Genomic DNA, 18085 nt, shown 5'->3' on the forward strand with positions numbered 1-18085 from the left:
GCGGTTGGTACACGCGAGTGCCCTCTTCGAGTGATATATTCCAGCCGACGTACGAGTTATGTCGGAGGGTGTGCGGTGAATTCGTAATGAAGGCGTTTACGTTTAATCTGGTAACGCGATCTTTGTGACATTTGTGAACGTTTGATAAAATAGGGGTCGAGAGAGGAGGTTAAGATTGGCTTCGATTGTGTCTGAAACTTCGTTTCACGTTTGAATGGTTTGAGTCGAAATTTCTGATTGTTTTTGTACTCTATTTCGAAGATATTTTACGATATAATTTGGATTTTAATTTTCTTGGTTGATTTATGAAGAAGGAGATATTTTTATTAAGCTTATTGGATAATTGGATAATTGCGGTGTGTATTGGTTATTGTATTCTATGATAATCTATGAAGATCAAATGAAAATTAAGTTGATAAGTTAAACATGAAATTTTCATGTCACGTTAAGTACTCATATATGCTAGTATCTGAATATATAATGAATAACTGAATAAAGTACACATAATCAAAAATTCCTTGCATAAAATATTGTCTACTTTAAATTTTGTCGAAGTTCAAGGCTGTTAAAATTCTATAAAAATTCACAGTTCCTATTTCATTATTCAATAGATTTGCTAGTAATAATAAAGCAAATATCATTTAAATATCATAAAAGAAGGAATAAAAAAATATTTATATTTACGGTAATTTATCATTCTAACCAACTTTATCATAACTTTATTTTACAAAAAATTCTCGTTCACGTTTATTTCATCCACTTCTTGAATTCATAACATCAAAACCGACAAGCCAGAGCTATTCTTATGCATTATTCCAAACGATTGTCCACAATCGTTTTATCGCGAATCCATCGCAGGATAAAATTAAACCGATATAAATAAGAAACGGAGTAAAAGTCGAATCATAAAAATTGGAAAAAATTTTAATCCCGCGTTTCAAGATTCTCACTTTGTCTTCTCGATGATACATGATTACGTTAGAAGTGCACGTTGCTCAAAGCAACAGTGCACTTTGTTGATTATGCAGCGTCTGGTGGATTGAGGAAAGAAACATTTTTTAAGACACGCGTGATTTTCACAAGAAAGGATGTTTATATGGGGTGTCGAGTGCTATATATACGGCCTCGTCGGCCGTATTGTGCCATGGACTTTATTAAAGGCGTACTTTGATAACACTCCAGCCTCATGTACATGCGTAGAATTTCTGAATGCATTCTAATTCGCGGAATACCGCGTGCAACTCTGGAAATGTGCTTTTGTAACAGGAGTAAACGGCGTGGGTGGTGTGACAATGAACGTGGTTTGCAATATGCGTTAAGCAATTTTCTATGAATTTTATTATTTTGATTATTTTAATTAAACGTTCGAAAGTTTGGTAAAAGGGAATTTTAAGAATGTAAAATAGTAATTTCTTGCTCTAAATGATTTTCATTTCTATGCTATTCTGTTTCTATTTATTTCTAATGGCAATATCAATCTCAAATTTTTATGAAAATTGCATATATAGTGTGTCGCAGATAGGATATATGCGATATATATTGTGGAATAAGTTAAGATAATAATAATTACCACCTGAATTAATTTATATGAATATTTCAATTTTGAACTATTTTTTATTGCAATCCATCGTTTAATAATATAATATATACTATATCGAAATTATAAACAGAAATACTAGTATTTTTAAAATTGATATCACACTTGAAATATTTCTGAAACCACAGCATTATTTCTAGAAGATTAAGCTTCGAGTAGAACTGACCTCTTTTTATTATCTGCTTTCTTTTAATGCCTTCAACATCGATTTTGCAATTGTCACGCTCCTATATCATAAATAAAAATAATATTCAAAACATTAATATAAAGAAAGATCATCTCCACAAGTCAATTTCAATATACTGTATCCTCAAAACGATCTTCGATATTCCTCCAATCAAATCAATACTATATTCCAAAATATCTGAATTTCCAATTCAAAAACAAATTCAATAAGAAAAATTATCATCGAAATAATTACTCGACTCGATGTGAAGAAAAGTGATTGAGAGACACTGATCTGCGACATACCATCATTCAAGAGGAAGAATCACAAGTTTCCATTCCGCATCCAGAGCATCGTGTACCGAATACCGGATTGGAATCTGGAGTAAACATCAGAAACCGCTATAATTTCTCGATCGTGATCGTCACTAGCGATCTTCGGCCACGGATGCAAGGACAAATCCTTGGCATTCGAGGCTCGAGGGGCCTCCTGGGTCGGCTCCTCTCTCGTACAACGCTCGTGAGTCATGCTATGCGGCATCGTATTCGCATGCAGGATACCTCGTGGCAATTTCCAACGGAGGATGGAGGTCGGGATTGCCGGCATTGTAAACACGCTTATTAACTCGTGCACGCGAGTCAAGAACCGCGCTTCCAAAGCGTATTGAGGTAACGCGCGTAATCTCGCGCCGTGCTTTGTGACCATAGTGTTCATCGAGGCCGTGGAAACGTCTTTGTTGCGCATAAATCCTTTAAGGATTATTTTCGTCGCTTTATTAAAGAGATTATATCGAGTTAATAATTCACTCTTATATTCGAAAAGATACGAAAGTAACGTGGTATTATGATTGAATTAATTGTTTCAAGATTTTTGAGGTGAGATTTCACTATGATGCAACCAATGATTTGAGAATAGGAAGATTTGTCGAAAGGAAGTTTATTAGTGGATAATTATGATATTTAGACGATGAATTTATCTAATTAATCTTAATCTTTGTTCAGATTTTTATAATTGTAAAACGATGAAAAATATGAATTTGCATAAACATTCGTAGTTACGGATTTGTAATTGAATTTGTATGCGTATTAATCTAGATTTGTGTAAAAATGAAGAATGAGGTAGGATAAAAGTTCAAGTTCAACCATCTGTACAACAGATGCTATGATATTAATTTGCAGGCAATACCGTAACACTTGTGTGAAACATCTGTGCGTTACGATTTTGTAAGACTATGACATCTTTTAAGCCGCTAGGATAACGATATTCGTTGATAAAAATTCACAAGTATTTATAAAATATAATTTTATTAATATTAACATGTTAATAAAAGATTTCGATTAATTAAATGCGATTATTTTTCGAATTATAAAGATTTAAAATCAAAATATTATCAAAAATTGGTAGAATTAAAGTTTCATTAATTTAAATTAAACTTTGAAATTTTTGAACTTTATATAAAATTTTAATGTCTCTAATTTTTATTACATCAATTATTACGTATATTATACGTTAAAATATTAAATATATTTTTATTAATATTTAAAATAACATATCAAATTGTATTATTTCTTTCGTTCAATTTCTTTACCCTTAAGAAGGGTTAACATCTCCGGTATGGTCTAGTGGCTAGGATACCTGGCTCTCACCCAGGAGGCTCGGGTTCGATTCCCGGTACCGGAATTATTCTTTTTATTTTTTTGAAATTTAAAACCTCTTCTTTTTCTCTTTTAAAAATCAATAAAAATCAAGCAAACGCATAAATATTTTTATTAACTAAAAATAAAAGTTGCATATTACTCGTAATATTAAACAACATTACAAATATTACATTACGAATATACATGGGAAATATACATTACGAATATTACTATGGGATATCTTATAAATCGTAAGGATTAAAAATTGGCATAAAACGGAGTGATTTACATCTCGTAGCCAAGAAAGTAGAATTCGAAAGTAGACACCTCATCGAATAGAATATATTTGAGGGAAGAAACGGTTGCAGATTCAACGGTACCTTGACGGTCACGTTTCTCCACGCCCTGTGATTATTGAATATTTAACGTCGGTTGCACGACGTTTGACTTCCTGATCCGATCGTGCAAACCGTAATCGGCATGATCGTGCGATTTACCAAACGGGCTGAATACCCTTTGTAGGCGAGATTTAGTGGCATCGATCCATACCACGTTACCCAATCTCTATAATATTACGTTTCCGCTTTCCATTTCGTATTGTATCGTATCGTCATTGCACACCATTGAAATCGTGCGGGTACACGAGTATAAATAGGCGTATTGCGTGTGTTGGATCTTGCGAGCAAATTAATGGTTGGATCAAGGCGCTATAATTCCATGGCAAGTGAGTTACTCATGATAACTGTATGCTATTTTGATGAGTAATACGATTCCATGCCAAGTAAGTTGATAACTGATATATTTTGATCGGTAATAGACCAATACATCCGAGAGTGTGTTGAAGAATGTGTACAAATGGAGCAAAGATATTTTATGATTGATGACGTGTCTGATGATTGATTGAACGAATATCACAAAGAATGTTTTGTATTATAAATAGATTTAAATACCGTTGAAATGAGATTATTTGAAATATTATTGGTAATGTATTATTTTATTTTAAGATTCATTTTTAGAATTTTCAGAATATCAATAGAATCAATTTTTTCAATGATAGTATAATGTGGTATAATAATGGTCCTTCGATAACAATGTATTTCGAACAATAATATAAAATTATTTATCGAATAGAACAACTAAGTTGGTCGTACAAAATAGTTTTGTTCAGGACAAATATAATCCATTCATTCGCCCTTTACATTTGAATCAGTTGCCTATATTGATCTGGCGGGTAACCAACCGTGAAAGAATCGTGCACCAGTTTGTTTAATTCTGAATCCATGATCGCAAGAAGCAAGAATTCCATACGATTCAATCGAGATTTCACAAATATAGCCAATATTATTTAATATTTTGCACAAACATTTTATCAATCAATTCATATTCAATAAATTATTAGATTAATATATATTATATGTCAGATTAAATGTTTCTTTACAATATCTATTTAATAGATTGATTTAAAAATTATCTATATTAAAGAAGAAAAAACATTTTCTAAATGAATTTTAAATAGCAAACAATAGCAAAGTTTATTAAACCAAATATCATAATCTTTTCTTTTTTTAATAAAATTTAAGTGCTAAGTTATAATATGGAAAAGTTTATTAATTAATAAGATTGAATGTCAAATTATTCAAACATTATTTCGAAGATATTAAATGGTTAATAGATATTTATTCTCTCTAATGATGAGCTTGTTTCACGACCACGGAAACAGCGGAAATAGCTGGTTTACCGCTCGAAATACATTCAAATGCGACTGATTTGCCATTCAAAGTTGAAATATAACTCGTGATGTTACTTGTAGACGCTCTATGTGAATTGCATATAAATCAAGGATGTATACACTAATTAAGAACATTATTAATTTTAACATTGATAAAACATTGTTATGTATCGTTGATGAGAATATGAGATATTTAATTCTGAAGAATTTATTAAATTTTATGAAAATATGTGATGAATAAATTATAATTATATCATAATAAAATACCGTATTGAGATGTAAAAATATTGAATAAATGTGTAAATGTCTTGTGATATTTTATTTTTTAATTAATGATAAATTATTATTGATTATTATTAATTTAAAAAATTAATTAATTTAGTTGAATAATTTAAAAAAATATATTTTTAAAGGTTATATATATATATTATATATAAGTGTTATACTTAAAACAAACTTCTCCCACCAAGATCCGGTATGGTCTAGTGGCTAGGATACCTGGCTTTCACCCAGGAGGCTCGGGTTCGATTCCCGGTACCGGAAATTTATTTTTTCTCAATTTTTTCTCCTTTTCTTTTTATTTCATTTTTTAAAAATAGAAATATTTATTGTTATTAAAAAAAAAATTATTTAAAAATTATCATTATTTGATATGAACAATATATACGAAATTTAATCATGTTCCAGCATGATCCGGTATGGTCTAGTGGCTAGGATACCTGGCTTTCACCCAGGAGGCTCGGGTTCGATTCCCGGTACCGGAAATTTATTTTTTTTTTATAATTATAAATATGCATTATTATTATTCATACGTTACCTAATCCAAAAATGGCATATTATTTAGAAAAATATTATTAATAAATGAATATTTTTATATAAGAATATATTCGTATATACGTAATCTAAGAATTCAGAATATTATCATATTTTTAAATATTGCGTATATTATTGAATGTATTATTGAAATTTTATATAAAAATATTAAAAGTTGTGTTGCTACATAAATTTTATCATTAATACCTCTTCAGTAATTTAGTATAAATCCCTTAAATTTTATGGAGAAAAAAAAATATATATATATTTGTGACGAAGAAAAATTTTTATAGTTTTATCATATTAATAACTAGAAATTTTAAAAGTAAGAATAATTTACAAAGATTCAGTAACTTAAAGACTTACTTGAAAGAAAGAGGTCTTGGAGGGCCTGGGCTGCCTGACATAAGAGGGCCCATGTTTCGGCAGCGGCAAGTCCTGTTCCCCGCAGAGCAAGCACATCTCCTGCTACTACAGCGAGACCAGGTCCTCCGTTCAAGTCGGTTTGCATCCTGCATAACAGAAAAATAAAATTTTAGGATGAATACAATATTCTCTTTCTACCAGAACACTTTTTTCATCCTCATCTTTCTCATTCTCCCATATAACTAAACTAGGAATAATATTCCTCTTCTCTAAGGCAACCCATACATCCTTACATTTTTTTAAAAACTTTTCCAAACAATGAATCCTTCGACACTTGATAGTTATTACGTGACTTCGAATCACTAACTGTCATTCGAGTGTCTGCACAATCTCTTTCAGTGGCTCTTTGAATAGCCACATGTAGTCTAATTGTGAGTCTTCGCCATAAATCGTTCTTTTATGGTTTTCGCGTTAATTGCTTATTGCTTCCGCCAAACCTTGAAATTCATCGTTGAAAAGTTTTATAATTTATAAATCTTTTACAATTTAATGAAATCTATACGTTAAAAAAGAAAAAAAAATATTATTTTGATGTTAAATTTTCGAATCGATATTATGAAACATATTACATTGATTTTTCTATCAATGTAACATTAAATTCCATTCACGAGAACTGATCTAATTGTCGAGTTTTTAAGCTGCAAAATAAATAGACAAAGACAAGTTTAACATTAATTATGAAAAGCTCAAAATTTAATGTTTTTATCGTACATATATATAAAATTCTTTTCATTTTCTATGAAAGCTAAACTAATTACTTTATCCCTTTCCTTATAATAAAATATACCTTCGTGAATTCTATAAATCTTGAAATAATTTAATTTAATCGCAACAAAATAATTCCTCGTTATATCCAGTTTAATTCATATTATTAATCTCATTACAATCATTTTCGCAGTAACATAATTTTCTCATTCAAGTATTTTGTTAAACATAATAATTTAATTTGAATTTTAACACTCAACCATGATTTCATATACAATAAAAAAAGTTAAGAATAATTACTAATAACTTTGGCTTCCATATAATAGCCTTTATAATTTTCCAGTTTTCACATGTATCTATTGTTAACAATGTTAAAGCGTGTCGGTTAAACCACACATTCTTGGAGTTTCGAAACTGCATACTCTATGGCCCCTAACATACACGGCGATTTAATGGACAAGTGAATTTTTATAAATTCCAAACATACATAAATTACGAGTTTAAAACCAGAACTAATTAATTTTTTAAACCATAAATTTAATTTGAATAAAATTTGAAACCAATTATACCTTTTATTCCACGATTATCTGCGTCAATATAATTCTTGGCACAACACGTGACAAAAGAAAACAAGCGGAACGAAACGGATCTTTAATTTATCTTTTATTGCATCGTGAAGATCCATTCGTTCAACCGATTGTTGGCAAAACGTGGTTAAAGAATCGCGAACATCGATCGGGATCAAATTAATTAAGAAAAGACCGCGTTTCAGTCTCGTAAAGAGTGAAATGGAGCGGAAGCGAGGAGGCGAACAAAAGGGATTGAAATAATCGAAGCTCGTGGCCAACAAACCCGATACATCCAATATGCACGCCCCGGTCTGTTTACATTTGTTTGTTCTCGGCTGGCTGCTACGACACGTTGCTTCAATCCAGTTCAACCGTATTGTTGCCCAACTTGTTTCGTGCTAGACGAGGGCTTATTGTGTTCACGTTTGAAAAATCGATGAAGGATCTAGAAAGAAAAATTTTAAAAACCAACGAACGAACGAACGTTCTGGCACGTTGTGCTTGTGAAAGACTTTTATATTCTTGTCTGTGTTTGTTTGCCCCCATACTTTTTCCAACTTAAAAATTTTTACCGTTTTAATTATTGGCCGAGAGGCCATCAATTTTATAAAAAGAAGAAAGAAAACTTGAAATATAATACTCGATTTTAATTAATTATGAATCATTTCATTTTAATATTTTACGAAGTACTTTTCGAAATTTCTATGTTTTCGAGCTTCTTAATTATTTTGATCAACTTTCATCAAGTTTCAAATTTTAATTTCAACAATATTTCCAAAATTTCATTAATTCAAGTATATGAAATTAATATTATTAATAAAATACGAGCACGTGTAAACGTACTTTTCATATTATCTCCATTATTACAAATATGTTTTCATTTTATATTACAATATCAATAAAAGTACAATGCACAATTTAAATTAAATATACACGCTCGTGGTCGTTCCATTTCTATTTCTCTAAACGAAATATATAATCATTTTATAATTAACAACCGCTTAACATTTCATCCTAACTCTTTGAACCCAAGTCTTCTGAACACACTCGTGACATTATTACGAATAAACGTGACGAGTATACGAGTAAGGCGACTCGTATATGGCTTAAAGCTTCCTTCAATGTGTGGTCTTAACTCGAAATTGCTTTGAAGGATCCGTTTAGCTACTTTAGAAAATGTGTATGTGTGTGTCGTTTCATGGAATAATTGAGAGTACGTATGCATTTGGGAAAAGCCACTGAAATGCCAACTGTGAAAAAGGAAACGTGTGAAAACGATAATGTAAATTTATAATTGTTTTTAATTTCTCGTCGTCATACTTTGTTTAATATTCAAATTGTTTATATCGAATTTATGACGCATCTACAAAGATGATCTCGTTTGTTAATGGCTTATTTATCTTTTTTTTTTACTTGCATTTGATGTACATTGTGCAGAATGATTTGATAATTTTCGTATTATCGAGTATCTCTGTTACTTTTAAAGATGTAAAAAAATTTTACGTATAAATAATAGGAAGGAAACATCTGGTGTTAAAGAAGAAGAACATGAATCGAAATTATCGAAATTAGAAATATATTTTCTGCTTGTTACAATAAAAGATAAGTCATAAATTTGAGTCTCTTGAGAGATATTCCAAAGTATAATTGACTTAAAATCTTAAGAGCGAATTTTGTTGAAAGATTTGGAAGAAGAATTCCAAGATCACTCGACGAATTCTAAGAAACACTTCACTTAAGAGTGGATTCTTTGAGGGAAAGTTTGGAAGGATCCTGATTGTTTTCAAAAGGTCCAGATCGGTTTTCGTCATAAAGAAAATGGTAAAAAAAAAAACCACTTAATAATTATATATAGAATAATTATCTATCTCTACAAAGACGAAATTAACATAATACATTATACGTGGAAAAATTAAAATTAATTTTTTACAAATTTTTAATTTCGATTTTTATCGTAGTGAGATCGCCTTCATACATAGAATTTCGATGCATCTCATCTTGTCTCGATGAGACGTCCGAAATAGCGAATATCCGTAGATCGAAAATGAAAACTCGTTGGTCTCGGTTGGACCGATCGATTTTTAATCAAACGCAGAGCACCTTGCATCCGCCAGTAACACGCTGTTTGCACCGGTTCGCGCAGATTTGCCTATTGTAAATCTTCGGTTGAGAGACAATCGACAGGTAACCCGATCGGTGTGAAATAATGGATGTCGACCACGCTTCCAAGTTGCTATCTTTTGCTAGAAAACTGATACCCTTTTATCGATACCTGGTTCACCGTTCATTCACTGCAAAATTCCTTGATATAATAATTTTTCCATCCTTTTCAATTCCAATACAATATTAATATTCCATACAATTAAAGAAATAGAAGATTAATCAAGTAGAAATTTGTTTCTCTTGATTCGATGCATAAATTTTCCAAAAATATCCAATCGTGTTGAACATAGGTAAAAAAAAAAAAAAAAAGAAGAAGTAGTTATTTATATTTTCTTTCTACAAACAGATGTTATTTCATTCCATTAGAAATTATTACACACATTAATTATTAATCACAGATACAAATATGCACAAATGCCTATAATTCATCTCTTAATATCAAAAATTATTTAATTAATTATTATTACAATTACGTGTCACGACAACTTTATCTCGATCGATCGAGAATATTAATCGCCAAACAACAATTTAATACAATCCACCAAACCTTGACCAAACCAACCAAACGTATTCGACCAACCAAGCGACCAGCCTATAAATAACGGCGAACTTACTAATTCATAGACCCACCCCGATCCACCCCCTCCCCCCAAACTTTCACGACAATCGTGAATCCTGCAGGCCGGATAAACTTTCGATCACGGAAAAACTTTTCCACCGATACCGATCATCCATTCTTCTTTCCGTGTATTTGCTTTAAATGCAAACGCTGGAAACTTATCGTGCAATTCCCCCTCTCCCTCCCCTCCCCTTCTACTTTGAAATTCCTAGGTCGGGCCCCCGATATTTGCTCGTCAAAGAGAAAGGAAGAGAGAGAGAGAGAGAGAGAGAGAGAGAGAGAGAGAGAGAGAGAGAGAGAGAGAGCCTCCCTCTCCTTACCCCATCGGGGATAATTCCTTCTGCTCGAAGGATCCCTGCAAACTTTCCCCAAGTATTACCTCCCTCGCGACATATTTGTCGCGAGGAACTAATTCCTCCCCCCTTTCCTTCCTCCCCGCCCCGCTCCACCCACTCGCCAAAGAAAATATCCTTCGTATCCCCGATAAGGGATGAACGTCGGTTATAACGCATCGATTCGTTTAAAACGGGGGTGAAGATGAAGTAATGGTATCGTTCTCGTCGAGATGTTACGAGCAAGTTCTCGTTAGAATAGATAGTATAGAGATAGTGAATGTTAGAGGAGAAAATAAATTTTTTTACACAATTGTTGAAATAAATGAATTCTAAGATGGAGATGTAAAGATTGTAAATTGTGACGTAAAATTGTGAATATTGAGTGGATATTGAGAAGCGAAAATATTTTCTTGAAAATATTATTCTAAGAAGTGAAATGGTGTAAAAAATTTTTGTGAATTTTTGTTTAGATTGTGAATTATTATAACAGGGGAAAATGTACGGTGTAAATATGGATTTTAAAATGTAGAGGAAATGATGAATAATTTTCTTATAATATTCTTTATGTGAAATGAAATTTTATAAATATTGTTGTATAAATTGTTTGTAAAAGGATTATATGATAAGTATGATTAATTGGAATACTGTGATAATAATTTATAAAGATAAATTAGAAAGATAGAAATATTAAAATTAAAATAAACATTTTAATTTTTCTGATTTAGAAGAATTTCAAAATAATAAATTTTGAAATAAATCTCATTAATTTTTTTGTTCAAAATTGAATTAAGATTATAAAAGTAGATATCAAAATGATGATGATATATCCGTTTCTCTCGGAATATTGTATAATTTTCAATGGAAATTCATCATGAGAGAAATCGAGGGTCGTTAATTAATATAAAATTCAATATCTCGCACCGGGTGTTTATTAATTTTTAACTGGCTGGATTTTTTTAAGCGACGGCTGCTAGCGATACGAAACAATGAAATTTTAAATAAGCATTAAATTACCTCTGAACTTTCATTTTCACAATTAAATTAAACAGTATAATCAACGGTATTTTTGTCAACGCATAAAATATTTCCCTCTTCCCAAAATACAATTGAAAAATATATATTTCCATCTAAATATAATTAAAACTCATTGTTATATACATATTTTATATTTGAAAAAGTATAATTAAATAATGTTAAAATACAATTTGTTTTACAAATATATTCAATAACAGAATTATATTTTAAAAAAATTAAATATCATTTTAAATACATACTATACGTTTGCATTTGTCCTATGAAACGTCCTATCAAAACGTTCTCTGGCAATTAATTACTTTATACTCTGAAGTATTTCTATTAACTTATTCTCATTATTTTAATGAAAAAAAAAAACAGTCAATAATCAAATTATGCTTCTTGTCTGTATCTACGTATTGATTAAATATAACACAATATATGTATTTATATAGTTATACCGATAAACCGGACTTTATTACATCCGACAAATTACAGATCCTTTCGCGATCAAGCAAATACACAATACTGACATAACTGGGTCATCGATCAGCCGATGTTTAAAGGAGATTGGAAGATTATTCAATTCGAATTATGCGAATCCTAGGCTTGTCCAATCTGAAAATGCGATTCCAATGGATGGAAAGTCTGAAAATTTTAGTTTCGATAAAAATTCCTGGGAAAAAATATATATATAAAATCAAATATATATAGAACTATGAACGAGAAAATTCAGAATAAAAAATGGTTTATTTTTCTCCAATTTAAGATAATTTTTAATAATCGTATAATAATATTTAATATTTTCAGAATAATATCTTACTTTCAGAATATATCTTAAATACGAACGAAGTGAAATAAAGGACATTATTATACTTTTAAACTTTGAAAAAAATAAATTTAATTGCCTAAATTTATTCCACGCGTAATAAATTGAATGAAATGTGGTTAAAATTTCGAAACGTTGATAAATGAAAAAAATTAATTTAATCCGTACACAAATTTTCAATAAATAAATTCAACACCATACAACAAACAATTATACAAAAGAATGGAAATTCTAATGAAAAAAAAAAAACAAATGGGATCAAAAATATCAAAACAATATATCACAATTTTATTTCGAAATGATCAATTTTTACACTCGAAATATACCCAATCACAATATTCTATTCTACGAAATATTTTTGAAAATCGAAATAATGCTTTAGATAATCATATCCTCTTTCTTATCAATCAAAATACTTATCAAAATTAGTACAAATCATCATCATCATCATCATCATCATCATCATCAATCCAGAAGAATAATTCCAATCAAATTTCGTTAAACGATTCCTTGTAATTTTTTTTTTTTTTTTAATAAATCCAAGCCCTCCAGTAACGCAATATCAAGAACGTATCGGAAAAATTACAGTAGACGGCCCGCTGGTTATTCGATTACCGCCGATCCGAAGATGGAACGGGTTGGAACTCCCGTTGATCGACTCGTCCCTCGATGAAATTTCGCGGAATTAGGCGAGGCGCTCTGATGCCGCGCCATTAACGGATTGTCCTCTAATTAAACACCCCTCCCCCTCTCCCACGGCTGTTAACGACCGTGTTGCCATGATTTTAGCCCAGTTCGCATTCCAAACTCCCGAACGAACCGGAAATTTTTCGTTCCTCCACGATTCCAAACCTATGCTCGTCGTTGGATCGATTATCGTCGATTTGACGCCGCGATCGGTTTGAGAATGAATAATCGTGAAGCGATCAATCCGATCTTTTATCGATTGCGAAAAAATGGAGTTATTATCGTTCGAAACGAGGTTAAATGGAAGTGTTTCATTAAACTTGTGTTTACATTGATTTGGTACATTCGTGTTATTTGGATTTATTATTATTAGAGGTAAGAAGGAATAAGGAAGGTGTTTGGTTTGTATTTGATAATATTTATACGTTGTATATTTATACATTTTTTGAGTTGTATATTTATACATATTTATTGAGTCGGATATGTATTTCTCGAATTTAATATTTTTCTCTGTTAATCGTTTTTCTTTAATTTCCATTGAACGTGTTCCAGTGTAATGGTGTAGTTTTATTAGGAATTTCGATAATTTTGAATAAAATATTTTTCTTCGAATTATTTAAAGAGGAGAAGAGCATCAAACCATGGGATCGAAAAAAAAAGGTGACAATGATTCTGTTATCCGGTTGTCGGTGAAATCCGACCTCGAAAACTCGTTTCAATCAACACCCGATTCATTTAATTACGAATTAACTCGTGCAGAATCGGTTAAATAGATGAAATCCTTTTTTTCGCCAATCAACGAGAATGAAACAAATTTACATTTACAATCGACACAAATTAATCCACGCGGATGAAAATGCAAACCTCGAACGAAATTGTTTTATAGTTTCTCGTTTTTTAGAATCTGATTGAAAAATATCTCAACGATCCAATAAAAACATCTAATATCGCAGAAAGCGAAAATTGAATTAAATTCCTGGATTGGAATTTAATGAAACCAGTTTTCGAGTCGAGGCGAAATTAAATTTTAATCGTAAGAAATTATTTTTCACATGATACTAGAGGAGACTAGAAGAGTTAATATTTCAATCTTCATTGTTTTTAATTTTTCTAAATTAAAGTTAAAAAAAGAAAATACAAAAGCTACGATATTATAAATATTATAATATAATAATTAAAAAATAAATAAAAATTATGATTTTTCATTAACGAGGAAATACATTCAACCCATTATATCAGAACTATAGAGATCTGCGGTTTAATCGTATCACATATTCGTTCAAATATTCATCGAGATGCAAAAGATAACGATATTAGCGTCACCAGATATCCCTGAAACCAGATGGAAGCTCGGTCAAACATTAAATCGGATGGCAAGATGTATATCGGTCAGTCGACAGGAATTTAAATTTCAGCTTGAAGCGATCGTTGCTTCGATCAAATATGGAAAAAAAAAAAAAAAAAAAAAATCACTGAACGGATCCGTATCCGTGTCGAGTTGTCACGAACTTGTTCGTCATTTCGAGTGATCGTTTCGAGAGAAAAAAAAAAAAAAAAAAAAAAAATAGAAAAGAGACAAAAGTAGGAGAGGACACATACAGCGACGAATCAATTGTAACGCAACGATCAAACGAGTGCGATCCACTCGAACGAGAATCATTCCACGTGAAATCACACGAGATCCGATGGATGAGGATGGATTATTTGCAAATTTGCGGCTGTTATCCTTCTAATCTCTGAATATTAATTTGGGATAGTGGCAATTTGAATAATGATGGCATTGAGGATTAACACTGTAATCCTGCATAATCTATTGCAATATAGAATTTGTACGATGGAACAGTGGCAGATGTTAATCAATTTTGATTTGATCGTTATGATGGAAAAATAAAATTGGCATTAAACGATCAAAATATATGCAAAATTTTATGGTTAGATTGATTTTATGGTTGTGAGTTTTTTTTTAAAAGTGTTATTGAAATTGATGATCGTAAACTCGAGTATTAATTTCGTGAAGCTATATTTACATATGATGAGAAATAATTTTTATTTTTTTTTTTTTTTTCTTAGGAATGATTTGAAAAGAAGCAGTGTTACGATTAGAAATCTTTCGCAGCAGGTGAACTATTATAGTTGGTAAGAAGATCTATTGTAGAGACTGATGGTTTGGCAGGTTTGAAAGGGTTGATTTATGGGGTGACCTGTATTATCGCGGTCTGGCAGCCTTACAAATCCTGGGTTAGAAGGCCACCATATGTTGGACGCAACATGAAATTCTATAATTCATTCCTTGAATTTTGCAATAAATAAAAGGAATAGAACAAAATGAAATAAGTATTTATTTAAAAAATGTAATTATTTTATTATTTAAATTCGAAACATTTATATATAATTATGAATGATATTTTTAAAAGTTTTTTAAGGAACACGTAGTATAACAATTGATATATTTTAAAATTCTAAAAAAAAATTTTTTAAATTTATTTTTATTTCGATTTGAATATTTGCATCGATTTCGAAAAAAATTCAGGAGAAATTCATAGTATCGCGGAGTTAATATTTGAAAGTTGGAGAAAAAATGATAACTTTTGCAACGTACAGAATAAATAGCTTCTCTCTTTCCACGATCAGCCAATATTACAGTAGCTTTCACTACAAGTTTCTATACGTATTGTGGTGTATACACATCATATCTTGAACGAATACGCGTGGAAAAGAGATTTTCCTTAAAGGAAAAATGTTGATAAAGCGATCTTAAGAAATTTTCATGGGATTCATGGGATAAAGTTTAAGAGATTGAGCTTGTTTCTCTTTTGACGGTAGTCTTCCTTTTATCCTTAAAGGATATTTTAAGAAGGAAACGAATTCAACAGCTGAAACGTGGGTTTTCTAAGGATAATAACTTCTTTATAAACTGAAAAGAAGAGAGAATGTTACCGATATATCTTGAGAAAAAGTTTCTTTTTTCCAAAAAATTTAGAAAACACTTCGATATTTTCACTTTACTATTTTTAAAATTATTCTACAGGCTGTGTAAATGACATTTTGACTTCCCAAGTTTTGGTTGGAAATCAAACAAGAGAGGAAACAATTGTTATTGATGCATTTGAAAGCTTTTGATTCGACAAACAATTCAAAAAAGATACCTATAAAATGAAATATCTGTTGTAAATTTTGCTTAGTTGTTATGTGTAAATGTTATGTATAAATATATCATAAAATGAATGGATATTTGGCGTATGAATGATATGTGCACACATACATTTTATATCATGTGTTTATATAAATAAATAACAAATAAAAATAAATATTTATATTCGAAAATGTAAAATCATGTAAAAATTTGTAAAACGTTAAATTGAAATGAAATCGTGAATTATAATTCGTGTCAAATATAATTTAAATCGTTACTCGAAATTATGAGTATTTTTATTTATTGAATTTATTTATCGAAGAATTTTCTAATTTATTTAAAAAAAATACGTGATCCTTTATATATAATTCCAATCAATTGAAATCGATTTAAGTTAAATTCAATTGGTTTTGATTAATTGATCAGATTCGAATTGAAGAATGAATCACGTATAGCAGAATGAAATAAAAAAGATACGCGTGACGAAAAAAACACAAACGAATACGCAATAACTTGTTGGAAATACAGAAACAAATGTTACGGTGAAAGATCTTTGGAGTGTCAGGGTGAAAGAGACTGGTGGAGAATGTTGCGGAGTGTACGGAAGGTATGAAAGGTACATAGTTACTGAGAGAAGGGCGTGGAAAGGGTTAAAGAGCACGGTATGTACCGTTTTAGTTGTACACTGGAAACGTTACGGTATATTTCTTCACACTTTTCTTGTGAATCGTGCAAAAAAAAAAAAAAAAAATGGCTTTTAACGTCAGTTACTAGAAACTGAAACGATACGCTATCATAGAAAGAAATATGTTACTGTGCCTCTTCAAGTTTTCTTTCCAAAGGAAATTTCTTTTATAAAGTTGGAATTTTATTTGAAAAATATCGAGAAACACGTGAATGAAATTTACGTGAACTTTTATTAGTATTTGAAAGTTAAATTCAAATGCAGGGAGACTCTGTTTTTTATTAAAGCTTGACTATTTTATAAATAGTTTCTTTAAATATTGTTTTTTACTTGGATGGTATTTTTTTTAGAGATTATTTTAGAAAAAGAATTCTGAAATAAACATGATTTCTCGTATAATTTACTTAAAAACTTCATTGAATCATATTAAAATTGATGAAACTTTGAACCGCTATAATTTAGAAAATAATGACTTCCGGTCGACAAATGAACGATCATTGGAAACACAATATCTTGCCCTTTAAAACTCTTTTTAGTTTATCTCGATACGATTTCCGGTTCTCGAAATATCATCGTGTAAACAAACGGATAATTTTTAATCGTTTACCTTAAACCCGATTAAACCCTATTAAAATTAGAAAAACTTTGAACCGCTATAACTCCGAAGATAATGACTTCCGGTCAACGAATGAACGATCATTGGAAGCGCAAAATCTTCCCCTTTAAAATGCTTTTTCATTTATCTCGATACGACTTCCGGTTCCCGAGATATCGTCGTGTAAAGAGAAAGGTAATTTTTAATCGTTTATTATCTCTGTCCTCGTCGCTTACTCGGATCTCTCGCTCGCACCTCGTCTCACTGACCTATCTCAAACTTCAGACAAGCGACAGACGCGATTCCTGGAAAAGCGTAGTACGCGATTCCTGGAAAAAATGTAGGTCACGAACCCATTCATAATCTCCGCGCTGTTTTAAACG

At 30.7% G+C, this 18085-nt stretch overlaps 1 protein-coding gene and 3 non-coding genes across 9 annotated transcripts in view; 3 read left to right on the forward strand and 1 right to left on the reverse strand.

Annotated features, from left to right (window-relative positions):
* The window catches only part of LOC122719871, a 96942-nt gene that overhangs the window by 40966 nt on the left and 37891 nt on the right, over positions 1–18085 (reverse strand). For all 6 annotated transcript variants that reach the window (XM_043946097.1, XM_043946096.1, XM_043946093.1 and 3 more), the window contains one exon: positions 6309–6454. In XM_043946097.1, coding sequence (XP_043802032.1) covers positions 6309–6404 — 96 coding nt within the window. In that variant the 5' untranslated portion in view covers positions 6405–6454. The remainder of the gene's footprint in view (positions 1–6308; positions 6455–18085) is intronic.
* Positions 3372–3443, forward strand: Trnae-cuc. Its single transcript has one exon. It is a non-coding gene; the product is annotated as a tRNA-Glu (tRNA).
* Positions 5601–5672, forward strand: Trnae-uuc. Its single transcript has one exon. It is a non-coding gene; the product is annotated as a tRNA-Glu (tRNA).
* On the forward strand, positions 5822–5893 carry Trnae-uuc. The gene has a single exon. It is a non-coding gene; the product is annotated as a tRNA-Glu (tRNA).

The sequence above is a fragment of the Apis laboriosa genome, unplaced genomic scaffold (genome assembly GCF_014066325.1).
Source record: "Apis laboriosa isolate Shangri-la unplaced genomic scaffold, ASM1406632v1 scaffold9_cov152, whole genome shotgun sequence".
In the NCBI taxonomy this organism is placed as follows: domain Eukaryota; kingdom Metazoa; phylum Arthropoda; class Insecta; order Hymenoptera; family Apidae; genus Apis; species Apis laboriosa.